Consider the following 26,107-nt stretch of genomic DNA (forward strand, 5'->3'; position numbering starts at 1 on the left):
CAGTGGATTGTTAAGGCAGAGGGATGACTCACGGGGGTGAAACATTACCTGAGATATGCAGCAGAGTTGAGATTAAAAGTTGGATCAGCTGTGATCTTATGGAATGGGGCAGCAGGCTCGAAGGGCCAAGTGGCCTCCTCATTCCTGGTTTGTATGATGGCACTCCGGCTGACATGAAAATCAAGCAACCTAGGTATGGGTTTGGTGCCATCTGCCAGTTAGTCTCAAGTTACAGCAACAAATCCTGCAAGCACCAGGATTGTACTGGTCTCCTAGAATGACAGACTCCCCACGACAGAAATATGTTGTACAGTGACTGACCGGTCACCAGTGTTCTAGCTCCAAGTTACAGTGAGACTTGAGAACAGAACAATACAGCCCTGCAGCCCTTGATGCTGCACCGACCAGTGAACTCATCTAAGATCATCCCCCTACACTACCCCATCATTCATGCTTACCCAACATTTGTTTAATATGGCTGAGTTAACTACATTGGCAGGTAGAGCATCCCACACTCTTACCTGCCTCTGACATCTATCTTAAAATCTATCACCCCTCAATTATATGCCCTAGTACTATACCTCACTGTTATAGTGGCAGACCTATCCTCACCAGTACTATACAGCTGTTAGTGACTGACAGGTTCTCACCAGTACTGTCCTGTGTCCTCTTAGACATGTACCATTTATTCATAGACTTCTTGTCATCAGCATCCCACTGTTACAGTGACAGACCTGTACACACCACTACCAAACCACAGTGCTTAAAAAGGTGATATTTGCTGCAAACTGAGAATGTGGCTAGCAGTGACACTGCCCTGGGTAAATACCCAGCAGAGCTTCAGTGGGTACACCAGCTACTCAAGCAGTCACATCACACCCTCTAGGAACACAGATCAAGTACCTTCAGGACTGAGCTGCAAGTGAAATGCCTGGAGGAGACAGAATTTGAACGTCAAATGTATGAAAATATAGTCAGGGTACTAACTTTCAGTGAGTCCATTATAATCAGTTTAAAAATGCGTGCATTGTCTTAAAGCTCTGTCTGACGGGTGAAGGACAACAAATTCATAAATCAGGTCCACATTCTCCTGAGGTGAGAATAAGGTTAATCTGTGCAGAGCATAAACTGGTTGGTTAAAATGTCCTGACTTATTGGTCACGAGCATTCACAAAGTCACTCATGTATTAAGGTCAGTTAGAAACACCAATCAATACTTTTCCAAAACACTTTATTTATAAAGACAGGGTTTGAAGTCGGCAAGTCCTGGAGAACAAACACTGCTTAATGAGGTTCAGTTGCTGCCAACTGGTGGGAATGCATAGAAATTCCACTTTTTTCCCAAAACTGGAACCATGGATCGAAAGAGAAATCCAGAAATGTTTTTACACTGTTCAGCAAGAGAGTCTTTTAAAAACATTATCACAACAGGGCAGAGGAAGATTAGTTTTCATACAGGTGCTGAGAATTATGTACAAAAAACTTATTCTACTTAGAGAGGTTTGGAGACAGATGCCAGCAAATTTATTAATGGGCTCCAGTACTTAAAAATATGCTCAGAATACCAGCCATTCCGAACCCTCCCCAGGAGAGAGAACTGTAACGTCACCTTGCATTCCCCCCCATGGCCATTTCTTTTGCACAAACCTGGACAATTTGACCAAAGAGGGAGTGAGCATTGTAAGTTGTCCCGATATGTCCAAATGCAACACAAGATGCATTATTCTTCAATCAGGAGCAGGTAACACCATACACACGTACGCGCACACACACACCCACCCACCTTGCTGGGCCCAGCAAGAACTGGAATTAAAAATTCCCAGAAACTCCGATCAGTTTCTTAGCTGGTGGGAAGCTACATGTCAAATTTTATTTAAACTAAATTTTCAAACCAAGAGAACTCCTGTGCACCTTAAGGTTCAACCATTTCTGTTTAAAAAGCTAAACAATTCTACATCCAGCACCTGACAGCTGGTTATACCAAATAACCGCAATACAGTGAAGAAACTTGCACCTCCCATCATTCCCAACCTTAGAAATGCCAATAAATTTGCTGGCGCATCCCCTATCAAACCTGACACTGACATTGAGTGAGTGTTATGGAGATGTTCACGCCTTTTCTGAAAGGAAAGACATCAACCTGTTGTAGCTGCACTGACCACATTGTAACAAAACAGTCAAAAGAAAGGAACTAGGAAAGAAGTAAATTAATTAACAGCACCTTAATACGATACTGAATAGTTGCAGGTGGATAGTTTAATACAGGCCTCCTGACACATCACATCCAGGACAAAGCGGTGATGTTCAGCTCAGTCTTCGTCCCAGGAGGCCAACTCTCTGCTGAGGTAATAGCCCATGGTAACAAGGCCTTTATGTCTGAGCTTCGATACTGCTATATTAACCTCAAGTTACACCAGAGCAGGATTGGAGCCTGATCCCGGTGACCTCCACATCCATTCCCAGGGATTGCTGTGGATAACGGTTGAGGAGTACTGTCTGATGTTCCCTTCACAACTGTCCACCGCAGTATTCCAGTTAGGAGGCCAGGAAATGATCAGAGACCACGTGATCTGGATACCTGATAACACGTTTCTACTGAGGCATTGAGAAGCTTCAATTCAGAAGGAACCTCAATTCTACTTGGATCTTTCAGTTGCAAGTTTGAATCAGTGAAAGAATACACAAGTGTACACACACACACACTCCACATGCATATCCAACTTTCCCTTGGTGGAAATTTGTGCTCTTAACCATAATTTAAACAAAACAGATTCCAAAATATGCTTTTTTCAGCTCTCGATGTCAAAAGCAAATGAAAAGCAGAATAGCCCTAAGCCACTCAGTGGTGAATTCTCAAAATTGAAAAGAGTTACCCTGGGTGAGAAAGGGGTCAGAAATGTTCTTCCCTGCTGTGATAATTCAGAAATCTCTCGTCTGGACACTATCAAACAATTAAAAGGATAGGAGAGTCGGTATGTTGTTAGAAGAGCAGGGCTCCCATGCTTCCCACTTCACTCTGCTCTTTCACAAAGATCTCAAAGTACTGGTAAATGATGGTCACTGCCAATAAGATACCAGTCCCAGAACCAATGGCTCCCAGAAAGTCAGCAAGTACTGAGAGTGCACCAATGCACAGGCCTCCAAATGCTGCAGCAGTGGGAATATACCTGCAAAACAAGAGGTGACCATGCTTAAATACAATTTGCAGAATATTCAAAATATTGCAATGTTAAATAAAACTAATAATTCAACTTAAAATAGAATCCATAGGATCCCTCCAGTGTGCAATAAGACCATTCGGCCCAACAGTCCACACCAAGTCTGAAGAGAATGTCACCCAGACTCACCCCTAACCCTATCCCTGTAACCTTGCGTTCCCAGTGGCTAATCCACCTAACCTACTCATCCATGGACACTATGGGCAATTTAGTGTGGCCAGTTCACCCTAACCTGCACATCCTCGGACTGTGGGACAAAACCAGAGCACCCAGGGGGAACCCAAGCAGTCACTGGGAGAAAGTGCAAACGCCACACAGACAGACAGACACCCAAGGTTGGAATCGAATCCGGTTTCCTGGCACTGAGACAGCAATGATAACAACGGAGCCACTGTGCCACCTAAATAGGGACTGAGTTTTCAACACTCTTTAGCTAACAGCCTGGGTTCTATGTGAGCAGAGACTGATGGAGCAGATTTGGGAGCCTTAACCTGTGAAGCCACAGTATCCCTCCACCTATTCAGCCAGAATCAATAATCCCATAGACCACAAGTAGACTGATCAGTGATGGAGATTTTCTCACAATCCTGTTGGAAGTTTTACTGTTTTTAACTCATACTTTGTAATATCTATTCCTCAGAATTGCTAATCATCATCTCAGTAGGCACAACATTAAATGTATGCGCAGTTACATGATCATCCTGTGGATTGGTGTTGGGTCCACTGGTTTTCATCATTTATAGAAGTGATTTGGATGTGAACACAGGAGGTAATGGTGAGTAAGTTTGCAGGTGACAGCAAAATTGGAGGTGTAGTAGACAGCAAAGAAGGTTACCTCAGTACAGCGGGACCTTGACCAGATGGGCTGGTGGGCCAAGGGATGGCAAATGGAGTTCAATTTAGATAAGAAAGAGGTGCTGCATTTTGGAAAGGCAAATCAGGACAGTACTTGCACGCTTCACGGTAAGGTTCAACGTGTTGCTGAACAGATACGGAGAACAGGTTTGTAACTCCTTGAAAGTGATGTCCCAGGCAGAAGGATAATTCAGGAGGAATTTGGTACTCTTACCTTTATTGGTCAGTGCACTGAGTATAGGAGTTGGGAGGTCATGCTGCAGCTGCACAGAACACTGGTTAGGCCACTTTTAGAACAGTGCATTCAATTCTGGTCTCCCTATAGGGAGGATGTTGTGAAACTTGAAAGGACTCAAAAGATTTACAAGGATGTTGCCATATTTGGAATGAGACACTGAATAGGCCAGGGCTATTTTCCCTGGAGTAGAGTGTGCGACTATATATAGCTTTATAAAATCATGAGTATAGATAGGGTAAAATAGACAAGATCGTTTCCCTGGGGTAGGGGGCATCCAAAACTAGAAGACATAAGTTTAAGGTGAGAGGGGAAATTTTAAAAAGGACATAAGGGGCAACTTTTTCACAGGGTGGTGCGTGTATGGAATGTGCTGCCAGAGGAGGCTTAGAACATTTAAGCAGCATCTGGATGGGTATATGAATAGGAAGGGTTTAAAAGGATATGGGTCAAGTGCTGGCAAATAGGACTAGATTAGTTTAGGATATCTGTTTGGCATGGAGAAGTTGGACTAAAGGGTCTGTTTCTGCACTGTATATCCTTATGCACCCAACAGGAATGACAGCACAAGGAAATGGAAACACTGAATACAATGAGCAGCAGATGGCTATGTCCAGTTTGCTCTGACATTAATGAAAACAACGTGAAATACTGTTCCGTTCAAATCATGTGCATCCCTCCCTGTTGTTCATCTGTGCTTCATCTTCCAAGAGAACCATCTCCTAATGCACCATATTTCTGGCTACAATTCAAAGTGTTCAGATGGAAAGCTTTTAACATTACTGCTGAAAAGTCAACCATGGATATTATTGCTTCTTAGAATGGAGAACCAAATCTTAGATTAGCTGTGCCAAAACAGATTGATGCCTGTCCACCTAAGTATTGAGACTTTTCCCGGCAATCACTCCCTAAACCAGACAGTATCCCAGAAATTACCACCATCACTAAAGGGACTGCAGCAGCTGGAACACGGGGTGAACAGCAGCAACACTGCCATGGCTGCACATGTTAAGAACCAAATAAAAGCTCTTTTGGTATCTTTCACTACATCCACCTACAACCTTAGAAACAGACTTCCACTATCATGAGCTTTCCTTAAATAATGCTAGAATGTGTTTTAAATTTTTCCTCCCCTCATCTTCAAAACTAAGGGGGTGATGAAGAGGCAAGTGGTGAGGATAACAGAGCCTGCAGAGGGAGACAGACTGATTAAGTATGTAGTAAAAACTTGAGATGGAAGATATTTTAGGAAAGGGAGGTTATGCATTTTGGAAGGAGGAACAGAAGAGCTGAATATTATTTAAATAGAGCAAGAAAGTAAAAAGCTACAGCACAGTGAGATTTAGGAGTCCCTTGTGCATGAATCATAAGAGTTACATACAAATTCAGTACAAATAGGTAATACAGTATGAAAGTTGGAGATCCTGCTAAAACTATACAAGGTATGAGTTGGACCAAAGCTGGAATACAGTTACAGAGTTTTGGTCCCTTCATCTAAGGAAAGAAATACTCTTATTGGAGACAATCCAGAGAAAATTCACAAGGTTAATCTGGGTATGGAGGGACTGTCTAATGACAAGTGGGTTGGGCCTGTACTCACTACTGTTTAGAAGATGAAAAAAGTGACCTTATTGAAACATTTCCTAGAAAACTTGATTGGATAGATGTGGAAAGGTTGTGGTCAGACAGTCTAGTACGCTCAGAATATGCTCCATATTTCCAAGTGACAGCAGTGATTATAGAACAGTACAGCACACAGGCAGCTACATCACTCATTTGATCCTTTAAAAAGGCAGTCCGATTTGCCTCATGCCCTGCCTCTCAAACTTTCCCTCTTTCAGGTATTTATCTAATTCTTTAAGGAAGATTGCTATCGAATCTGTACTTAATATTCTAATCAGATAGTACATCCCAGAGGCAAACCACTCACTGAATTAAACAGCTTTTCCTGCCTTTGATTTTTTTTGTTAGTAACTATAAATCTGCACCTATGGTTATTTATCCTCCAGTAATCTTGAAATCAGTTCCTATTCACTCCATTTATACTTCATGGATTTCATTTCTACTTCATGACTATAAACACCTCAAATCAAATTTCTCCTTAATCTCAGATGTTAAGAACAGCCACCACAGTCTCTTCCTGTTTATTAATTCCTCATCCCAGGAATCACTTATAAAGCCCTCTAAAGCTTCCACATCCTTCCTGAAGGGAAGAGCCCAGAATTACACTTGCTCCAGCTCAGATGGTTTCAATACTCAGCTTTAAAGGTTTAATATAACCTTCTTGGCTTTTGTACTTTAGGCTTTACAAATAAAGTTACAAGAGGCCATTTGTTTCATTAACTGCAGTGTTAAGTTGTCCTGCTAGAATTCAAAGATTTCTGCCAGTACCCAAAATATTAAATGCCCCACCAAAATGTATCGCCTCACATCAAAGATCCTTAAACACAGGAGGAGTAGGCTACTCACCCCATTGAGTTTGCTCTCCCATTCAATAAAGGTCACAGATGATCTGATCATCTGTAAATCCACTTCCCAGCCTCCCCACCTCTAAATATTCAGCTCCTCCTTTCTTCTTACTAAGATGCACCTCAAATTTTTCCACAATGGACAAAAACTTTACAGTTGGAATGCACTCACTTGACCAGTCTATATCCCTCTGTAGACTGTCATACAGATCACTTGCCTTTCCACCTATTTCAGTATTTTTCTATAAACAGGCTATAGTACATTCAGGCTCTCCCAAGTGATTACAACACATTGTAATGAATCATTACCCCAGCATTCATCCCCATAACTCTCACCAGCTGCAGGTTACCAGCCTGAGAAAACTCCTCTTATCCCAATTCGGTCTAAACGTTAGTGAATACACTATCCAAGGAGAATAATTACTACCTCCAACACTATGGGCTTTTATATTATGCAGTTTTGTTTTAAAAACTAATGATGGGATTTGAGCATCACTGGGTGAAGCAGTATTTATTGCTGGTCTCTAGTTGTCCTGATGGTAGTGCTGAGTTGCCTTATTAAACCACTGCAGCCCAGTGTAGGTACACCCAAAATACCATTAGGGGGAAGTGGAATGAACATGCAGAGGAAGGGGTGGTTGTGGATATAGAATTATAGAATCCCTACAGTGAGGAAACAGGCCATTCAGCCCAAGTCCACACTGAACCTCTGAAGAGTAGCCCACCCAGATCCACTCTCCTAACCTATTACTCTACATTTCCCTTGACTGATGCACTTAGCCTATACATCCCTGAACACTAATGGCAATTTAGCATGGCCCAGTTCACCTAACCTGCACATCATTGGACAGTGGGAGGAAACCAGAGCACCCAGAGGAGAGTTCTATCGTTTAAGATATTTGGATAAGTTTTGAACAGGGAAGGTTTGGAAGGATATGGGTCGAACACAGTCAGGTGGGACTAATTTAGTTTGGGATTGTAGTTGGCATGGACTGGTTGGATTGAAGGGCCCATTCCATTCTGTGTGACTGACACTGAAGGTACAGTGCTATATTACTGAGTTAGGATAACAAATGGCATGGAGACAAACGGGTGTGTACACGATCTTTTATCCAAAATCCAAAGCTTTTTCGTGAAGTGTTTTTTTTCTCCCTAACAAGGTTGTTTGGTGTGCAAACAGTTAACCCAAGCCCACAATCACTCGAGCCACGTCAGTCTGATGTGAACTGGCAGTGTGAACCAGCACAGACAGACACCAAATCTGTCACAGTGCTTGTAATACTCATGGGTGTGTCTGCTGTTTGGTAAATTTTTTTGTATTTCACCACAAAACTGTCACTTATTCCAAAATCCGAAAACCGGCTGGCCGAGGGTTTTGGATAAAAGGATCGTGTACTTGTAGTACCTTACTAAACATCTTTTGATAACCCAAAACAAACGAGTCCACTGGTTTCTTAGACCTATTCTACTTATCTTTCCAAAAGAACACTAATTTGACAGGCATGATTTCCCCTTCACGAAGCCATATTGACTCTGCTTGATCATATGTATTTCTAAATTGAATTGAATTTATTGTCATGTGTACTGAGGCACAATGAAAAGCTTTGTCTTGCGAGCAATACAGGCAGATCACAGAGTTAAGTAGCACAGCTAAGTAAATAGCAGCAAAAACCCAGGTACAGGCGAATGTTAAGAGTTGGAGTGTCCATTCAGTATTCTAGCAGTAGGACAGAAACTGTTACAAAACTGGCTGGTGCTTTGCAATTAGATCCTTCAAATACTATTTTCCAGTGACAGCTACTAAGCCGACTAACATCGTTACCAGCTCGCCGTCTCCCTCCTGTTCGGAATTAGGGTGCCACAGTGCCAGTATTCCAATCCTCTGGGACTTTTCCAGAAGCTAAGAATTCTTGAAAGATTATTACCAGCACATCAGTTAATTCTGTTGCTACTTTTAATGTCCTAAAATGTGACCCATCAGGCCTAGGGGCATCCTTCCATCCAAACCGCCAATGCAATACTGTCAAAAAATGGTAAAAGGCATCAAATGTTTAATCAGCCGTGACTGCATTGAATGGCATGATCAGCTCAACAGTCAAACTCGCTCTGACCTCTACTTCAAACTGCATTGTACTACCTGATAGCGTAGAATGGGACATACATCGCTACCCAAGTATTTATGAAACAGTACACATCTGATCAGATCACACGCATCAATCCAACACTGATATGGAAATGATTAGCATTAAGGGAAAGATATAACTGTAATATGACTCACCTGTTAAGTTCATGGACCATTGAGGTCTCTCTATGTCCTCGCATCACCATCTGCTGTTCTTTTAGCTGTTTAGCTACCTGCAAATCAATGAGAAAGAACAGTCCAGTTTGATACTGTTGTGACACCAGAGAATGCTCAAGACTTTATCGATACAAGCCATTACTGTATTAACTTTGGACCAAAACCAGCAATCCAATTATTCCAACAAATTCAAAAAGATATAAACAGAGACAGCAGCTGGATGGAAACTCAACATCACGTTCAGTCACTGGATCAAGATAATATTGGCCAACAAGGCAGTCATCACAGCACAAAGTGAAGATAAAACAACATGATAGATTAATTGATGGGCTTTAACCACTACGGAGTCAACTCGGTGATATGTTTAAACCCATCCAAATCACCAGCTTTCCCAAGAAGTGGTTTACTGCACAGGTTTTTGTTAAGTCTCACCCGGTCACACAAAAGCTAGTGGGAAAACAAGTGAAACATAAGAGGAAATGTGTTCAGTTATTGTCCACTCTTCTGTGTTTGACAAGGGAGTGATTCTACCTGCTACAAAGACTTCTAAAGCCATCAGCAGACCACACTATCCTGGAGCCCAGTTCACAGTAACATCAGTTGAGTGTCTCACCATTTGGATCCTTCAAAGTAATAATGTTCAAACTGGTGTGCCAATGTTTCCTTTAACAAAAAGGAAAAAAACAACCTGGCAGACCAGATTACAGCACTGTGGATCAGCATGGTTTTGACTCAAATTAGAGTTAAGTTCAGCCAAACCTTCATCTTCCCATCCTGTATACAAATCCCACATCTCACAAGGAATGAGGGGACAGGCAAGAGACAGCAGGAACTGCCATTTAGAACCTCTTTGCACTCTACTCCATGCTCATGACAGTTCCACGTGCAGCTACATTCTTGTGATGTGTATTTTTGCGATGAAGCATCAGTGAGCGAGTCAACTGCTAGGGATATTGCTTAAACAGAGGGACTACTCCTCTGGGGGCCACAGCAGTGATTGCATCATTACCCATGCAAGTTAAAGGTGGTCATTTCAAACTCAGCATTGATGGACACAGAACTTGGATGCTGTCCAACTAGATACCCTCAGTGAGTCATCAGTCTATGAAAACATTTTTAAAAAGTAAACCAAAACCCACAATTGTTCTTTTCTATACTGTAAATGTTTTGTTCAGAGATAACTCAAGGAGATAATTTATATAGGGAGTGATTAGGATCTAGAATATACTGTTGGGCAATATAATGGAGACAGATTCAATAGCGGTTTTCAAAACAAAAATTGGATAACAATCTGAAGAGAAATGAAATATTCCAGGAGACATCAGAAAACCAACAGGGACAAGAGGCCAAATGGCCTCCATTTGGGTTGCAACTTTAATGATTCTGAAGACAGAAATTAATATTAGCACAAATTACTGAAGGATTAGGTCCAGCAAGTGTCAAAGATATGCCACTCTCTCAATGTTACCTGCTCCACTGAATCAGACAATTCTACATTCGTCAACTTGTGGTTTGAGGGTGACTGTCTTTAGTGCTAAATTAACAGTTTAATAATGGGAACGCACTCAAAACCAGAATGAAAATCAAATCGTGGTCCATGGGGGACTGAGTTAGGTTACAATATTTCTAAACAAATATCAGGAGGGAGCTAATGGCAAGATTCCCAGAGAGAAATACATTTACACTGTGCGGTCACTTACATCTTTGGCAGAAGAACCAGACACCTCGATCCAGGTCTTGGAGAAGAAAGCACAGGAGCCCAACATGAAGACAATATAAATCACCGCATGAACAGGGTCATCCAACACCGAACCGAATGACTCTGGAGGGGACAGGTAATAGCACAGACCTCCAACTGGATACGCACGGGCTGGACCACCACCAGTGTTATCCTTCAAAAGCAAAAATATTTTGTTAAGAATGGGGTGAAAGGGCAATCCCAGTTTACTGGGAAAACCCAATTTCATGTTAGAATTTGACCATACTTTACTTTCTCATCGCTAAAAGACATTCGATAAATACACAAATAAGTTGTGTTTGGAGGGATACCCAAGTGCAGGCAGATGAGACTAGATTATTTTGGGATTAGACATGGACTGTTGGACTGAAGGGTCTGTTTCTGTGCTGTATGATTATAGTAGCCTTGTGGAACTGGAGAAAATACAGGCTTCCCAGCTCAATTGATGAATCAAGGTGATACAAATGGCATTCATGGATTGTCTTTGAGATCACATGAAGATACAAGCAAGACCATACCAATTTGATTAAATTTGGTTTGTTCATTACTTGATGTTTTTGATTTAAAAGCTGTTTTTTTGTATCTCTATCAAAAATCTGTACTTACAGACCATGTCCCCAACAGATTGACTAGAAAATTGCCGCTGAATCTTGTAGACAACATCTGAGAGATGACATACAGGTTGGAGACTAGAGCAGACTGGAGAATGATAGGAATGTTGGAGGTGTAGAAAAGCTTGATGGGATAGGTGTTGTATTGTCCACGGTAACGGGCAGACTTGATTGGGAGATCCACTCTGAAGCCCTGCAAGGTGCAAACAAAGGGGCTTTAATTCTGATTATTATTGAAGTGATTAACACAAGTTTAAAAATTACGACCAGTAAAACTTAATTTTCTAATTCTGAGGAAGGATCGTTAGCAGCTTTCTCTCCACAGATGCCACCAGATGTGCTGAGCTTTTCTTGCATTTTGCTTGTCGTTTCTTCATCTAAAGCAGAGGCAATTGGAATAAACCAAAACCTATTACTCTCACTAAATTCTGAAGACCTAGCAGAGCATTACAGAACAGAACGAGGTCATTCTACCTGCTGTCCCTAAGCAAACAGTTATCACTGTTAATCCCTCTCAAGCTCTAGGCCTGTAGCCCAGAATATCAAGACATTTCAAATACATACCTAAGTATTATTTAAATGCAGGGAGAGTTTCTGCTACCAGTTCCCTTTCAGGTGGTGTTCTCGGGCACAACATCCCACTTCAAACTCACCCCGTTAGTGAAAAGACTTCTCCTGAATTCCCCTCTGATCCCTCTAAAGCAGCTGTAAACATACATCCCTCTTGATCAACTGTTCTGCTAATAGCAATAGGACCTTCTTGTCCATTCTAGTAGTTCTAGTTTTTATACGCTCGAAAGCTGTTGTTCCAAAGTAAAATCAAACCTAGTCATCAAATCTAGACTCCAAAGTTTGCCATTCCTGACAGCATCCCCTTGACCCACTCTCTGCACCTATTACCACACTCACATTCTTCAAGCCATGGACTGGCTGGAACTAAATGGCTTCTCACCCAGAAAACCACTGAGAGATGGAGCCAATCGTTCACAAACACTGTTCAGGAATCAGAAGCTGCCTTTCACACTGACCCAGTCTGTTTAGTGCTGTGAGGAAGGCATATGGTGTACTGGGCTTTATTGGCAGAGGAATTGAGTTCCGGAGTCCTGAGGTCATGTTGCAGTTGTATAAGACTCTGGTGAGGCCTCATCTGGAGTATTGTGTGCAGTTTTGGTCGCCATACTATAGGAAGGATGTGGAAGCTTTAGAACGAGTGCAGAGGAGGTTTACCAGGATGTTGCCTGGAATGGTAGGAAAATCTTATGAGGAAAGGCTGAGGCACTTGGGGCTGTTCTCATTGGAGAAGAGAAGGTTTAGGGGAGATCTGATAGAAGTGTATAAGATGATTAGGGGTTTAGATAGGGTAGATACTAAGAACCTTTTACCGCTAATGGAGTCAGGTGTTACTAGGGGACATAGCTTTAAATTAAGGGGTGGTAGGTATAGGACAGATGTTAGGGGTAGATTCTTCACACAGCGGGTTGAGAGTTCATGGAATGCCCTGCCCGTATCAGTGGTGAACTCTCCTTCTTTATGGTCATTTAAGCGGGCATTGGATAGGCATTTGGAAGTTATTGGGCTAGTATAGGTTAGGTAGGATTCGGTCGGCGCAACATCGAGGGCCGAAGGGCCTGTACTGCGCTGTATCCTTCTATGTTCTATATGTTCTATGTTTTAAAACTCCAGCTTTCAAGGCCCTCTCCCCAGGTAGAAGAGAGTAAATATATACTACACTACCTTGATCATGAAAAGACAAAATCAAATACAATTGCAACATAAAAAAAAGCAAAGCAGAACTGATGCTATAAATAAGTGTTGGGAAAGACTCCAGGTGGGTCACATCTGTGGAGAGTGTTAACATTTCAGTTCCAATGGATGGTTCGTTGACCTGAATTTAATTGGATTTCTCTCTCCACAAATGCTGCCAGATGTGCAAACTATCCTGGAGTGAAGATGGGGGGGGCGGGGGGGGGGGGGGAAAGCTAAAACAAGGACAGTTTCAACTTCTCAATGCTTCTATCAATTAATCTGAAACATTGTGGCACTTAAAGATTTTCCATTTGATTTGTGACAGTTCTATTTCACCACTCACCTGAAAGTATATCACGACTGCAAAAACAAAGATGGTGGCAATAAGGTTCATCAGATTTGGCAGGTTCTGACGGTAAAAGGCTTCACGAAGAGCACGGACTTTGTCCTGCCGTGTGGCCAGGAGATGGAACAAGGCAATGATCGACCCCTCAAACTCTGTCCCTGTTGAAAACAGAAACCACATGAAAGTGGATAAATATTAGATTGTAAGGAGCAAGGGCTGCACAGAGTTACAATGTAATAAAAACGGTCAATGTCCAACTGAAGGTGTAAGTGAGGAGGTTCTCTGTCAATAAGTTTTATTTAAGGCAAAACTGCAATTTTTTTTTTACAAAATGTGATCAAATATAACCGCAACGTGTATACACTCTGCCATTATATTTCTATTAGTGAGTTGAAGATTGAGCTCAGGTTGAGGTGCTGGATGTAAGTTTGCTCACTGAGCTGGAAGGTTCATTTTCATATGAAAACAAACCTTCCAGCTCAGCAAGTAAACTTACATCCATATGTCTATTACTAATGTGTGTTTTTATTTAGATTATGTGGAACTCTTCAACGTTTTGGGGGGGGGGGGGGGGGGGGGGGGGTGTCAAGAATTAGAAGGCATACGTTTACAATGAGAGGGGCAAGATATAAAAAAAGGCACCCAAGGAGCAATGTTTTCAGACAGAGGGTGGTGCGTATATGGTACATGCTAACAGAAGCAATGAAGGCGGCTGGTACAATTACAATATTGAAAAAGACATCTGGATGGGTGTATGAATAGGAAGGGTTTAGCGGGATATGGGCCAAATGCTGGGACTAGATTCAAAAAGCATATTTTGGTCAGGATGGACAAGTTGGATTGAAGGGTTCGTTTCCGTGCTGTATATTGCTACTACTCTAACCCAAACATTTGGTCAAATGTTACACTCCTGGTCCCTTAGGTGCCAGTTTTATAACAAGATTGCTGTATAAGTGTAAAGCAATTGTTTACCTCTTCCTGTGTTCACGGTGGTTGGGCTAAAAGCTTTCCACACAATGGTCTCACAGATATTTGTGGCAATGAAGAGAGAGATACCAGATCCAAGACCATACCCTTTCTGCAGTAGTTCATCCAGCAGCAACACAATCAACCCAGCAACAAACAGCTGAAAAAAAAATTAAAAACCCTTTGATAAAGCCCAGTGAAATTCTGGAAGGAGACAGCTACGCAGCTCGATGGGAACAGCTCAAAACTTGAAATGATTACTATTTACTGAAAGTTAAACACTTCAAAATTACACACTCCCGCAAATGAGCAATTCCATGGTTTTCTACAGTAGACAAGAGTAATATTGGCTGCTTAAACAACATTCAAAACAGGAGGAAGACCAATATAATTAAACAGCTATATTTCAGTTCTCATTACTCATACTAGATTCAGAATTTTTTTCAAATAGATAGTAATCTAATCTCTATGACTCTTCGGCCCAACAAGTCCACACTGACCCTCCGAAAGCAACCCACCCAGACCCATTCCCCTACATTTACCCCTTCACCTAACACTATGGGCAATTTAGCACGACCAATTCACCTACCCTGCACATTTTTGGACTGTGGGAGGAAACCAGAGCACACGGAGGAAACCCACTAAGACACGGGGAGAACGTACAAACTCCACACAGACAGTTGCCGGAGGCTGCAAGTGAACCCTGGTCTCTGGCACTGTGAGGCAGCAATGCTAACCACTGTGCCATCATACCACCCACGGATCCTTCGGTCCAACCCGTCCATGCTGACCAGATATCCCAATCCAATCTAGTCTCACCTGCCTGCAGCCAGCCTATATCCTTCCAAACCCTTCCTATTCATATACCCAACCAAATGCCTCTTAAAATGTTGCAATTGTACCAGCCTCCATCAGTCCCTCTGGCAGCTCATTCCATACACGTACCACCCTCTGCGTGAAACAGTTGCCCCTTAAGTCTTTATCTTTCCCCTCTCACCCGAAACTTATGCCCTCAAGTTCAAGACTCCCTGACCCCAGGGAAAAGACTTTGCCTATTTAGCTTATAATTTTGTAAACCTCTAAGGTCACTCCTCAGCCTCTGACGCTCCAGGGAAAACAGCCCCAGCCTGTTCAGCCTCTCCCTATAGCTCAAACCCTACAGCCCTGGCAACATCCTTGCAAATCTTTTCTGAACTCTTTCAAGATTCACAACAACTTTCCCATAGGAAGGAGACCAGAATTGCACGCAATATTCCAACAGTGGCCTCACCAATGTTCTGTATAGCTGCAACATGACCTCCCAACTCCTGTACTCAGACCAATAAAGGAAAGCATACCAAATGCCTTCTTCACTATCCTATTTACCTATGACTTCACTTTCAAGGAGCTATGAACCTGCACTCCAAGGTCTTTATTCAGCAACACTCCCTAGGACCTTATCATTAAGTGTACAAGTCCTGCTAAGATCAGTTTTCCCAAAATGCAGCACCTCACATTTATATGAATTAAGCTCCATCTGTCACTTCTCAGCCCATGTTGTAATCCTGTTGTAATCTGAGGTAACCCTCTTCACTGTCCACTCCACCTCCAATTTTGGTGCCATCTGCAAACTTACTAACTGTACTTCTTATGCGCGCATCAAAATCCAAATGACAAAGTAGAGGACCCAGGCACCGATCCTTGTGGCACTCCACTGGTCACAGGCCTCCAGTCTGAAAAACAACGTTCCACCACCACCCTCTGTCTTCTACCTTTGAGCCAGTTCTGTATCCAAATGGCTAGTTCTCCCTGTATTCCATGAGATCTAACCTTGCTAATCAGTATCCCATGGGGAACCTTGTCAAACACCTTACTGAAGTCCGTATAGATCACATCTACTTCTCTGCCCTCATCAATCTTCTTTGTTACTTCTTTAAAAAACTCCAAGTTTGAGACATGATTTCCCACGCACAATGCCATGTTGACTATCCCCAATCAGTCCTTGCCTTTCCAAATACATGTACGCCCTGTCCCTCAGGATTCCCTCCAACAACTTACCCACCACTGATGTCAGGCTCACTAGTCTACAGCTTCCTGGCTTGTCCTTACTATCTTTCTTTAGTGGCACCTTTGCCAACCTCCAGTCTTCCAGCACCTCACCTGTGACTATCGATGATACAAATATCTCAGCAAGAGGCCCAGCAATCACTTCCCTAGCTTCCCACAGTGTCCTAGGGTACACCTGATCAGATCCTGGGGATTTATCCACCTTTATGCATTTCAAGACATCCAGCACTTCCTCCTCTGTAATATGGACATTCTTTAAGATGTCACTATCTATTTCCCTACAGTCTATATCTTCCATATCCTTTTCCACAGTAAATACTGATGCAAAATACTCGTTTAGTATCTGCCCCATTTTCTGTGGCCCCACACAAAGGCCGCTTTGCTGATCTTTGAGGAGCCATATTCTCTCCCTAGTTACCCCTTTGTCCTTAACGTATTTGTAAAAACCCTTTGGATTCTCCTTAATTCTATTTGCCAAAGTTATCTGATGTCCCCTTTTTGCCTTCCTGATTTCCCTCTTAAGTATACTCCTACTGCCTTTACATTCTTCTAGGTATTCACTCGATCTATCCTGTCTATACCTGACATATGCTTCCTTCTTTTTCTTAACCAAACCCTCAATTTCTTTAGTCATCCAGCATTCCCTATACCTACCAGCCTTTCCTTTCACCTTAACAGAAATATACTTTCTCTGGATTCACGTTCTCTCATTTCTGAAGGCTTCCCATTTTCCAGTCATCCCTTTACATGTGAACATCTGCTCCCAGTTAGCTTTTGAAAGTTCTTGCCTAATACACAGTCACAATTGGCCTTTCTCCAATTTAGAACTTCAACTTTTAGATCTGGTCTATCCTCTTCCATCACAATTTTAAATCTAATAGAATTATGGTCGCTGGCCCCAGAGTGCTCCCCATGGACACCTCAGTCACCTACCCTGCCTTACTTCCCAAGAGTAGGTCAAATTTTGCACCTTCTCTAGTAGGTACATCCACATACTGAATCAGAATTTTCTCGTACACACTTAAATTCCTCTCCATCTTAACCCTTAACACAATGGCAATCCCAGTCTAAGTTTGGAAAGTTAAAATCCCCTACCATAACTATTATTTCTACAGATAGCTGAGATCTCCTTACAAATTTGTTTCTCAATCTAATTTCGATTTGAATGGATCAAAAATTCTCCCAACATCTCCACTCTGAATCTGCTCCATAGACAACTTATTTCAGTGAGGATTTGTACTTGGAAGCTGTTGTGTTTAGTTCAACTCAACATTCTCATCTTCAAATCTCAAGATAAAGTTCAGGACAAAAATCTGTGCATGGCTGATTTCAAAAAGATAAAAATTAGACATTTTACCACAGAGGAATTGCCAGAAGACATGTCAACTACCCACAGCTTTACCTGAATAATGATCAGTAGACAGATGCCTGCTCCCATTTCTGATGGATCTCCATACATCCCAGTCATGACATACACAATGGCTTGTCCAATAGTGATGATCATACCAAAAACTGCAGGGTGAAAGTATTCACAATTAAAGCGTATACCAGACCTCTGGTGAAATGCCGACAAGATGCTAATATACAGAAAAAAAACCGAGCAGACATAGACTAGTCACCCATCATGTGAAGACAAAAAAAGCAGATCAGATTGCAACTCCAAATCCACATTCCAGCCTACCCATGCAACCATTCACTCCTTTGATCATCTTGCTCTGCTTCCATCATCTTTTCAAGATGAAGAGCTCCAAAGAATCAAGACTCTTAAATGGGAGGTGCCTTATTTTTGAAACGGTAATCGCCAGATCTGATATAACATCAGTGGTTAGCACCAAGGACTCAGTTAAAACTTCCATAACACTCAATGTTGTAAAATGTCCCAAGGTGCTTCACAGTAGCAGAATCAATAGAAGATTGGGTTTCAGAACAATAGCTCAGTTAGATCCTGTTCAGCTTGCTCGTGGTATTTTCTAATTCATACAGATGTGTGCATACAGTTTACATTCAACTTAAATATCAGTCTCATACCCTCCCACTCCCAAACCACTGATGGGTGGCACGGTGGCTCAGTGGTTAGCACTGCTGCCTCACAGCACCAGGGACCCAGGTTTGATTCCTGCCTCAGGCAACTGTGTGTAGAGTTTGCACATTCTCAGGTGTCTGCATGGGTTTCCTCCGGATGCTTGGTTTTCTCCCGCAACCTCAAGATGTGCAAGCCAGGTGAATTGGCCATACTAAATTGCCCCATAGTGTTAGGTGCATTAGTCAGGGGTAAATTTAGGGTAGGGGAATGGGTCTGAGTGGGTTACTCTTCAGAGGGTTGGTGTGGACCTGTTGGGCCCAAGGGCCTGTTTCCACACTGTAGGGAATCTAATCATCTCCTCCACCCGATCCTGTTGTGGGAAGGCCACTGAAGAACAATTAGACAGCTTTCCTGAAAGCCACTCAGACTAAGCAGCTTCCGACTGGCGGGCAGCATTATGGTTTCCAGTAAAGTCAGTTTAAAAACAAAACTGAACTGACAGAAGTTCAGCAGTAATTGCAGATTTCCTGCAATGGGTTTACAGTGAAATTCTCTCAAAAGTAATAGGACATAAAGCAAACTGGAATAATACAGAGGAACCTCAACTATCCAAAGATTTCAAGGTCCTGCAAAAATGTTACATCAAAAAGGTATGTGAATTCAGATTACCTGTACTGAACAAGATGTGAAAACACTGACAAAAACTGTCCTTGCACAGTATATTGTAAATGACACTAATTTTGCTCATTGTCTGCATAGGGTCTTTAAAGTTAATTAACTGCTGTTTTAGTGTGGTGGTGGGTTTGTGGGCTACCATGATGCCAAGGGGTCTGAGCAGTCACTACATTGGACAAACAGGCAGAAAACTAGCCACCAGGATACATGAACACCAACTAGCCACAAAAAGACATGACCCTCTCTCACTAGTATCCTCACATACTGATGAGGAATGACACCACTTCGACTGGGACAATACATCCATCCTAGGACAAGCACGAGAATTCCTAGAAGCATGGTATTCCAATAGGAATTCTATCAATAAACACATCGAGTTATACCCCAGCTACCACCCCCTGAGAAAAGGAACAAGCAGTGACTTCACCACAGGCAATAACGTCACCAACCCAAACATATAAATAGAAAGCAGGAATTTTCAACATTGCTTCACATGAGGCCCACTGAAGATGTTACCTAGTAAGGTAATGAACCTTTCAGCTCAGCGAGCAAACCTATATCCAAAACCTCAACCTGAGCTACAAATCTTCTCAAAACTTGCTAAGATGGTTCACGTAACACACAAATGCTGGCATGGATCTGTCAAGATGAATGCCTGTTAATACCTTGTAATATTACAATTAAAAAAGGTGACCAGTTGCAGCATATCAAACTGGATCATGATACTCACGTTTCTGTGCTCCATTGAAGAGAGCTCTGTCTTTGGGAGTGTCACCAACTTCAATAATCTTTGCACCTGCCAGAAGCTGCATGATGAGACCAGAAGTGACAATCGGCGAAATACCAAGTTCCATCAGTGTACCTAAATTTAAAATGCTCTTTTAATATCACTAACAATCATGTTCCATTACTACATTTAGTACCATTCAACTACAATGTACAGTGGTGGTAACCATTTGGATTTTCAAACAAGTACCAGTGACATTAAATAAAAGTTAAAAACATTTATACTGTGCAACATAATCTGGGGAAAAGATCACAAAATACAATAGAGAAGCAACTCTTCTAAAAATAGATAGTTTTTTGAGGACAGCAGTTTGAGGCATGGCAGAAAGCTAGTTGCATTGTTCATCACGGAGGAAACAAATGGAATTTTAAAAAGTGCACAAAAATGTTTATCAAAGTTACAATGTAAACTAGCTTGTCTGTTAAAGAAACAGATACAAAAACGAACAAACACAAGTGAGACTATATGGCCGAACACAAAAATAAAAGAAAACTTGAGCATTAAGGAGTCATACGCAAGGTACACAGAGGAGCGAATGATGAGAAATGAGCATACAAGTTAAATCAGAAAAGTCAAAGGGGCACTATGCAAGAAACTTCATCGAGGGTCATAAACAAAAGGGAAATATTTTACAAGTAAGAAATAAAGATTGTAACTAGGCTAGGACGTTTAAGGCTTGGAATGGATAAAAATCACAAATAATGATTAGTTGCCAGAGATGGTACCAACTGTTTGCCTTAGTATTGGAGGAAAATATAATTGATAAACACTGAATGATGAAATGATCACCTAGAAGGGCATTTAAAATAGAAAGGAGGATTAATGAATGCGCAAACAATCAAAAGGAGTAGGCCGGACATTCATTCCCTCAAACTTGCTTCAATAATCAATGGGATCATGGCTGGCCTGATTTCTCCATACTTCCACTTCGCCCCAATAACCTTTCACCTCCTTGCTTATCAAGGATCCACCCCTGCTTTAAAAGGAATGTCCAAAATGCTGTTTCCACTTTTCAGGGTGTCACCCAGCTGACAGAAAAATAATTCTCATCTCGGTCTTAAACGGATAACACCCGATTTGTGACTCTGGATAAAATTCATGATTCAGAGAGACAACACACGCATCTTAAAATGAATCTAGTGAAGAGATAGCAGAGGAATTAGGACAGATGCAATAATTTGTTGGAAAAAACATTAGTGCCAGATAACTGGTAGACAGTTCCTGTAGTTCTCATATTTGAGGACAGACCATACCCAGGGAATTAGAGGTGGGAAAATTAATGGAAACCCTCTAAACCAAAGAAAGGATAATTTAGAAATGAAAAGCATGGATTTCAAAAGGAAAAACCTTTTCTTGACCATCTCTATTGACCTAATAGAGAGGTCTTTATTTAAAATTTTCGATACAGATAGAACGTTCTCTGTAGGAAATAGCATGACTAGAGGCCGATGTAAGATCACCAGTAAGAGATCCAATAGGGATTTCAGAATCTTTACATTTACTACCACAGCAGGTAGTTGATGTGAATAGTACAGATACAATTAAGAGGAAAAATAAAGTGAAATTTGGATACAAATTAGGAGTAGGCTGAAATGGAGCATAAGCAAAGGCACAGGATAGTCAGGACAATTGGTACGTTTCTCTGTTGAGTATGCATTATAATTATGAATCCAACCTCCATCAAGCATACACATTTAAGCAACATTATTCAGGAGACAATCCTTCTGTTTAATGAGATGTTCGGAATGCTCTGGAACCTCAAGCAACTGTCCGCTCAAGAACAACTCAGGAATAATCAATTTATGGCACCAGAACATGATTAAGGTAGTATCCCATTTGGACAGTATTAGTACTGGATTTCAAACCTGCCACAAGAAATACAAACTTGGGTACCAGATATTTATGTGCAGGTGAGAGAAACCTAGAAGACTGATAATCCTCAGTGAACAATACTAGAGCTAGAGGCTGGTGCTGTCACCTTAGCTAATCCCCTTCCTTTCCCCATTACAGAGAGAAGTGATAACATCATTGAGTTCCAATTTAATGATGTGGCTCTAATGAAGGGCTTATGCCCAAAATGTTGCATCTCCTGCTCTTTGGATGCTGCCTGACCTGCTGCTTTTCCAGTGCCACATTTTGACTCAACCGTAAGGAAAGAACATTCATGGAGGTAATTCACAAGTGCCACTCCTCTACCCCAACGGTCAATGTTATGATAATTCCTAAAATAAACTTTCATTACCTCTATTTGAAGCCAAAATAACTCTCATCCAGTAGAAAGGATCTGCGGAGTCTGAGGACATGATACCAAATAAAGGAATCTGAAGAGTTTAAAAACAAAATATTAAATAAGTAATCCCAGATTTCCTGCAGCAGGTCTACAGTGAAATTCTATTTACAGAGGAACCTCAATTATCCAGCATTTGATTATCTGAATATCGGATTATCCGGCAAGATCGCAAGATGCATGGCTAAACTATATTATCCAGCATTAGATTATCCAGAATTCGATCAACCAAACAAAATACTCCCCATCCGTGTCCTAAGGATAATCAGGGTTCTTCTGTACACTCAAACCAAGTATTAGGAAATGCAACTAAAAATATCTTTAACATTCAGCTATACTCCATTCCTGAACAAGAGGGGTAGTCAGTTAATTTCTCCTCTTCACAGATTCCCACTTAACATTTTTATTTAATAATTATCATACAGCTTTAGAAATTGACTAAGTTAAGCAAACCATCGTGAAATGAAAACTTAGGTTTCCAAATGAAATGGTGTCAAAAGTGAACAAGTAACTTGAACTGACCTGGCAACAGACTAAGAAGATGAAGAGTGTAATTGCTGTCCATAGTACTTTCTCTCTAAATTGAATCTAGAAAAACAAAAATTAGAACATAGTAAAATTGTGGGTTTAACAAAATGCTTCAAACAGTAAGATGAAGAGCTTATTCAGCCCTTTTATCATTGAATTATATCAGCTGCTGAGCATGCACCTTTACTCCATCACCCAACTTTAATATCTTTTAATATGCCTGGTTAGCAGAAACATGGAAACTTTACAGGAATAGATTACTCGGTCCTTCAAGCCTGCTCTGCCACTCAATATGATCGTGGCTAATCATCCAAATATTACCAAGTTCCTGCTTTCTTTCCAAACGCTGACCCCCTTTACACCAAAAACTACATCTATCTCCTTGAAAAATATTAAATGTTTGGCCTGAACCACTTTGTGGTAGAGGATTCCTTAGGCTCACCATCTCTGGGTGAAGAAATATTTCACCATGGAGCTAAATGGCCTACCACCCCGTCATCCTTAAACTGTGATGGTAATTAATTTCAGAAACGGCTCTTGGGATTGTTGATTGAGCTCGCACTTTTTCAATGTAAAACCTTTTCACACTTTTACAAACATTTGTAAGGAACAGGCTTATAGCTTCTCTCCCCATCGAACAAAATCTGCCCTAGGAGTTTCAATCAGGGCATTTACCGATGCCAAAGTTACACACCATCCAAGGATGGGAGCTGCAAGCAGACAGCATTAAAACAGGGCTTGCAATACATATAGCCATCATCAATATCGAATGATACATGCAAAGTAAATCCAAAGTTATATTTCAGGGCAAGTCAGGCCACAAAACATAAGCCAAATTTAATCTACTGAAAATAGAAGGAAGAGAACTGGGAAAAACCTTTACAAGGCCATAGACTTTGAAATAATCGACCCAGTTAGTGAATGAAGTAATTAGGAGTATTCTAAATATGTTAGATCAGAATATCCAGACTACATAATCAATCTAATTTAGTATCCAATGCCAAATTTTACAGTTCCAAATAATCAACATCCCAAATATTTGATTACCTCTAATCGTTTTGTTTTATAAAGTGCCTTGCACACTAGAATTTATTATATGATTAGATTCCCTAGAGTGTGGAAACAGGCCCTTCGGCCCAACAAGTCCACACCAACCCTACAAAGAGCAACCCACCCAGACCCACTTCCCACTGACTAATCCACTTAACACTACGGGCAATTTAGCATGGCCAATTCACCTGACCTGCACATCTTTGGACTGTGGGAGGAACCAGAGCACCCGGAGGAAACCCACGCAGAAATGGGGAAAACGTGCAAACTCCACAGACAGTTGCCTGAGGTGGGAATTGTACCTGGGTCCTTGGTGCTGTGAGACAGCAGTGCTAACCACTGAGCCACCATGCCACTTCTTTCACCCAACCATTTTTCATTTGTGCTTTTCAAGATAAGTAACAGTTTGATGACAATATAAATTTTCTATCAAGAAGCTCCCCTGTCAATTTGGTCAAGATGGTGGATTTATTGCCTGGGCGCAGAAAATCAGTTATATTAATGGAGTAAAAACCTGGGGACATGAGCACAAATCCCATTACTGCAGCTCAGGGATTTTATTTCTACATGTTCATGGGATATGGGCATAAACTGGTTTGGTTAAAATTGATTGCTCATTACCAATTCTGCAAGATGAGCCGCTTTCCTGATCGGTTGCAGTCGTTGGACCCTCAACAAGAAAAGGCCCAGAAATGTATTCGGTTACATTTAAGACAGCGGTTCTTAGGAATAGTTGAAAATATGTTGCTGGGTAAAGCACAGCAGGTTAGGCAGCATCCAATGAATAGGAAATTCGACGTTTCGGGCATAAGCCCTTCATCAGGAATTCTAAGGAATAGGCAATGAATGTTGGCCTTACACAAGTAGAAAATCTGTTTTGATAGGCAGCTAGGTCTGCAGTGTCTCCTCTGGATTATTGGCAATTAAGAGCCCTGCTACTACCTGTTATTTAACTGTCATACCACAGAATGCAACTACTTCAAAACAGTAAAACTCAGCTTTGTTCCAAATGAAGTTACACATTGTCATACTTCTTCACCAGGAAAAACCACCATGGTTAAGATCATAGTGTATCCAGCTGTAACTAACTTCCAACTGCAATGCAGCACTAAGGACATGGCTTTTGACTTTACCTCTAGTTTTCCATATCCACACTGTCAGCTTCCTAGACTTTGCATGACACAGATCAAGTGCAGGTGAGAGAGATTAATAGTTTGTTTTTTGAGAGTTGGCACATACACTGTTTCTATGACTCTAATTCTATCTACTGGAAATTTTAAAGCAAAAAAATATATGATTAGCATAATTTGAGAACTTTAAATACAACTTGTAAGCATTAATAATTACAGGTAAGTGTACTCCCAAAACACAGATTAGGAGACATTTAAAACACATGGAGGAGTCAGCCAACCACACCTGCACTGTCTTATTCCCTTGTTTATACCTGGAGACAGGAAATATACATTGTACTCCCAGCAGCATAAGTTAGAATAAACAAACTTGAACCTGGCCAATGAGAGCTATAGTTTTGAACTGAATGCACTGAGCAGACCAGAAACTTTGAGAAAGAGACAGATTTTGTAGCTTTACAATGTTAGGTGCTTACAAGTACTCTCATGAGCCAAGGGTCCATGGTTTAATTTCTGCACAAATTTGGTAGAATTTAGTCATTTGCCTTCAATATTGCGGGATTAGTGAAGAACATCCAGCATAGAGTCAGACAGCATGGAAACCGACCCTTCAGTCTAACTTGCCCATGCCAATCACGTTTCCCCAAACCAAACTAGCCTCGCTGCTTGATTCATTTCTCTCAACCTTCCCCTTCATATACCTGCCCAAATGTCTTTTAAATGTTGTAAGTGCATCTGCATCTACCACATTCTCTGGCAGTTCATTCCACATACCTGAGAAAATTATGCCCTCTAGTTTTGAGCTCTCTTGGGGAAAAGACCTTTGCTATTCACCTTAACTAGACCCCACAGATTTTTATTAACCTCCTACACTCCAGTGAAAATATTCCCAGCCTCTCCTTATAACTCAAACCCTCATGTCTTGGTAAATCTTTTCTGCACTCTTTCCAATTTAACTACATCCTTAATATAGCAGGGCAACCAGAACTGTACATAGTACTCCAAAAGTGGCCTCACCAACATCCTGTACAACTGCAACACAGCATCCCAACTCCCACGTTCAAATGCCTGAGCAAAGATGTTAAGTGTGCTAAACACC

General features: G+C 41.4%; 1 protein-coding gene across 1 annotated transcript in view; it reads right to left on the reverse strand.

Annotated features, from left to right (window-relative positions):
- Nucleotides 1–1,214: 1,214 nt before the first annotated feature.
- LOC132822230 (protein transport protein Sec61 subunit alpha-like 1) overlaps nucleotides 1,215–26,107 on the reverse strand; it is a 29,693-nt gene continuing 4,800 nt past the window's right edge. Inside the window, exons 3-12 of the mRNA XM_060835335.1 lie at nucleotides 22,823–22,888; nucleotides 22,256–22,334; nucleotides 19,957–20,088; nucleotides 17,931–18,040; nucleotides 14,489–14,642; nucleotides 13,514–13,674; nucleotides 11,420–11,617; nucleotides 10,776–10,967; nucleotides 9,055–9,131; nucleotides 1,215–3,167 (exon numbers count right to left, since the gene is read on the reverse strand). Coding sequence (XP_060691318.1) covers nucleotides 2,981–3,167; nucleotides 9,055–9,131; nucleotides 10,776–10,967; nucleotides 11,420–11,617; nucleotides 13,514–13,674; nucleotides 14,489–14,642; nucleotides 17,931–18,040; nucleotides 19,957–20,088; nucleotides 22,256–22,334; nucleotides 22,823–22,888 — 1,356 coding nt within the window. The 3' untranslated portion in view covers nucleotides 1,215–2,980. The remainder of the gene's footprint in view (nucleotides 3,168–9,054; nucleotides 9,132–10,775; nucleotides 10,968–11,419; nucleotides 11,618–13,513; nucleotides 13,675–14,488; nucleotides 14,643–17,930; nucleotides 18,041–19,956; nucleotides 20,089–22,255; nucleotides 22,335–22,822; nucleotides 22,889–26,107) is intronic.

This window comes from Hemiscyllium ocellatum, chromosome 14 (assembly GCF_020745735.1).
Source record: "Hemiscyllium ocellatum isolate sHemOce1 chromosome 14, sHemOce1.pat.X.cur, whole genome shotgun sequence".
Lineage (NCBI taxonomy): Eukaryota > Metazoa > Chordata > Chondrichthyes > Orectolobiformes > Hemiscylliidae > Hemiscyllium > Hemiscyllium ocellatum.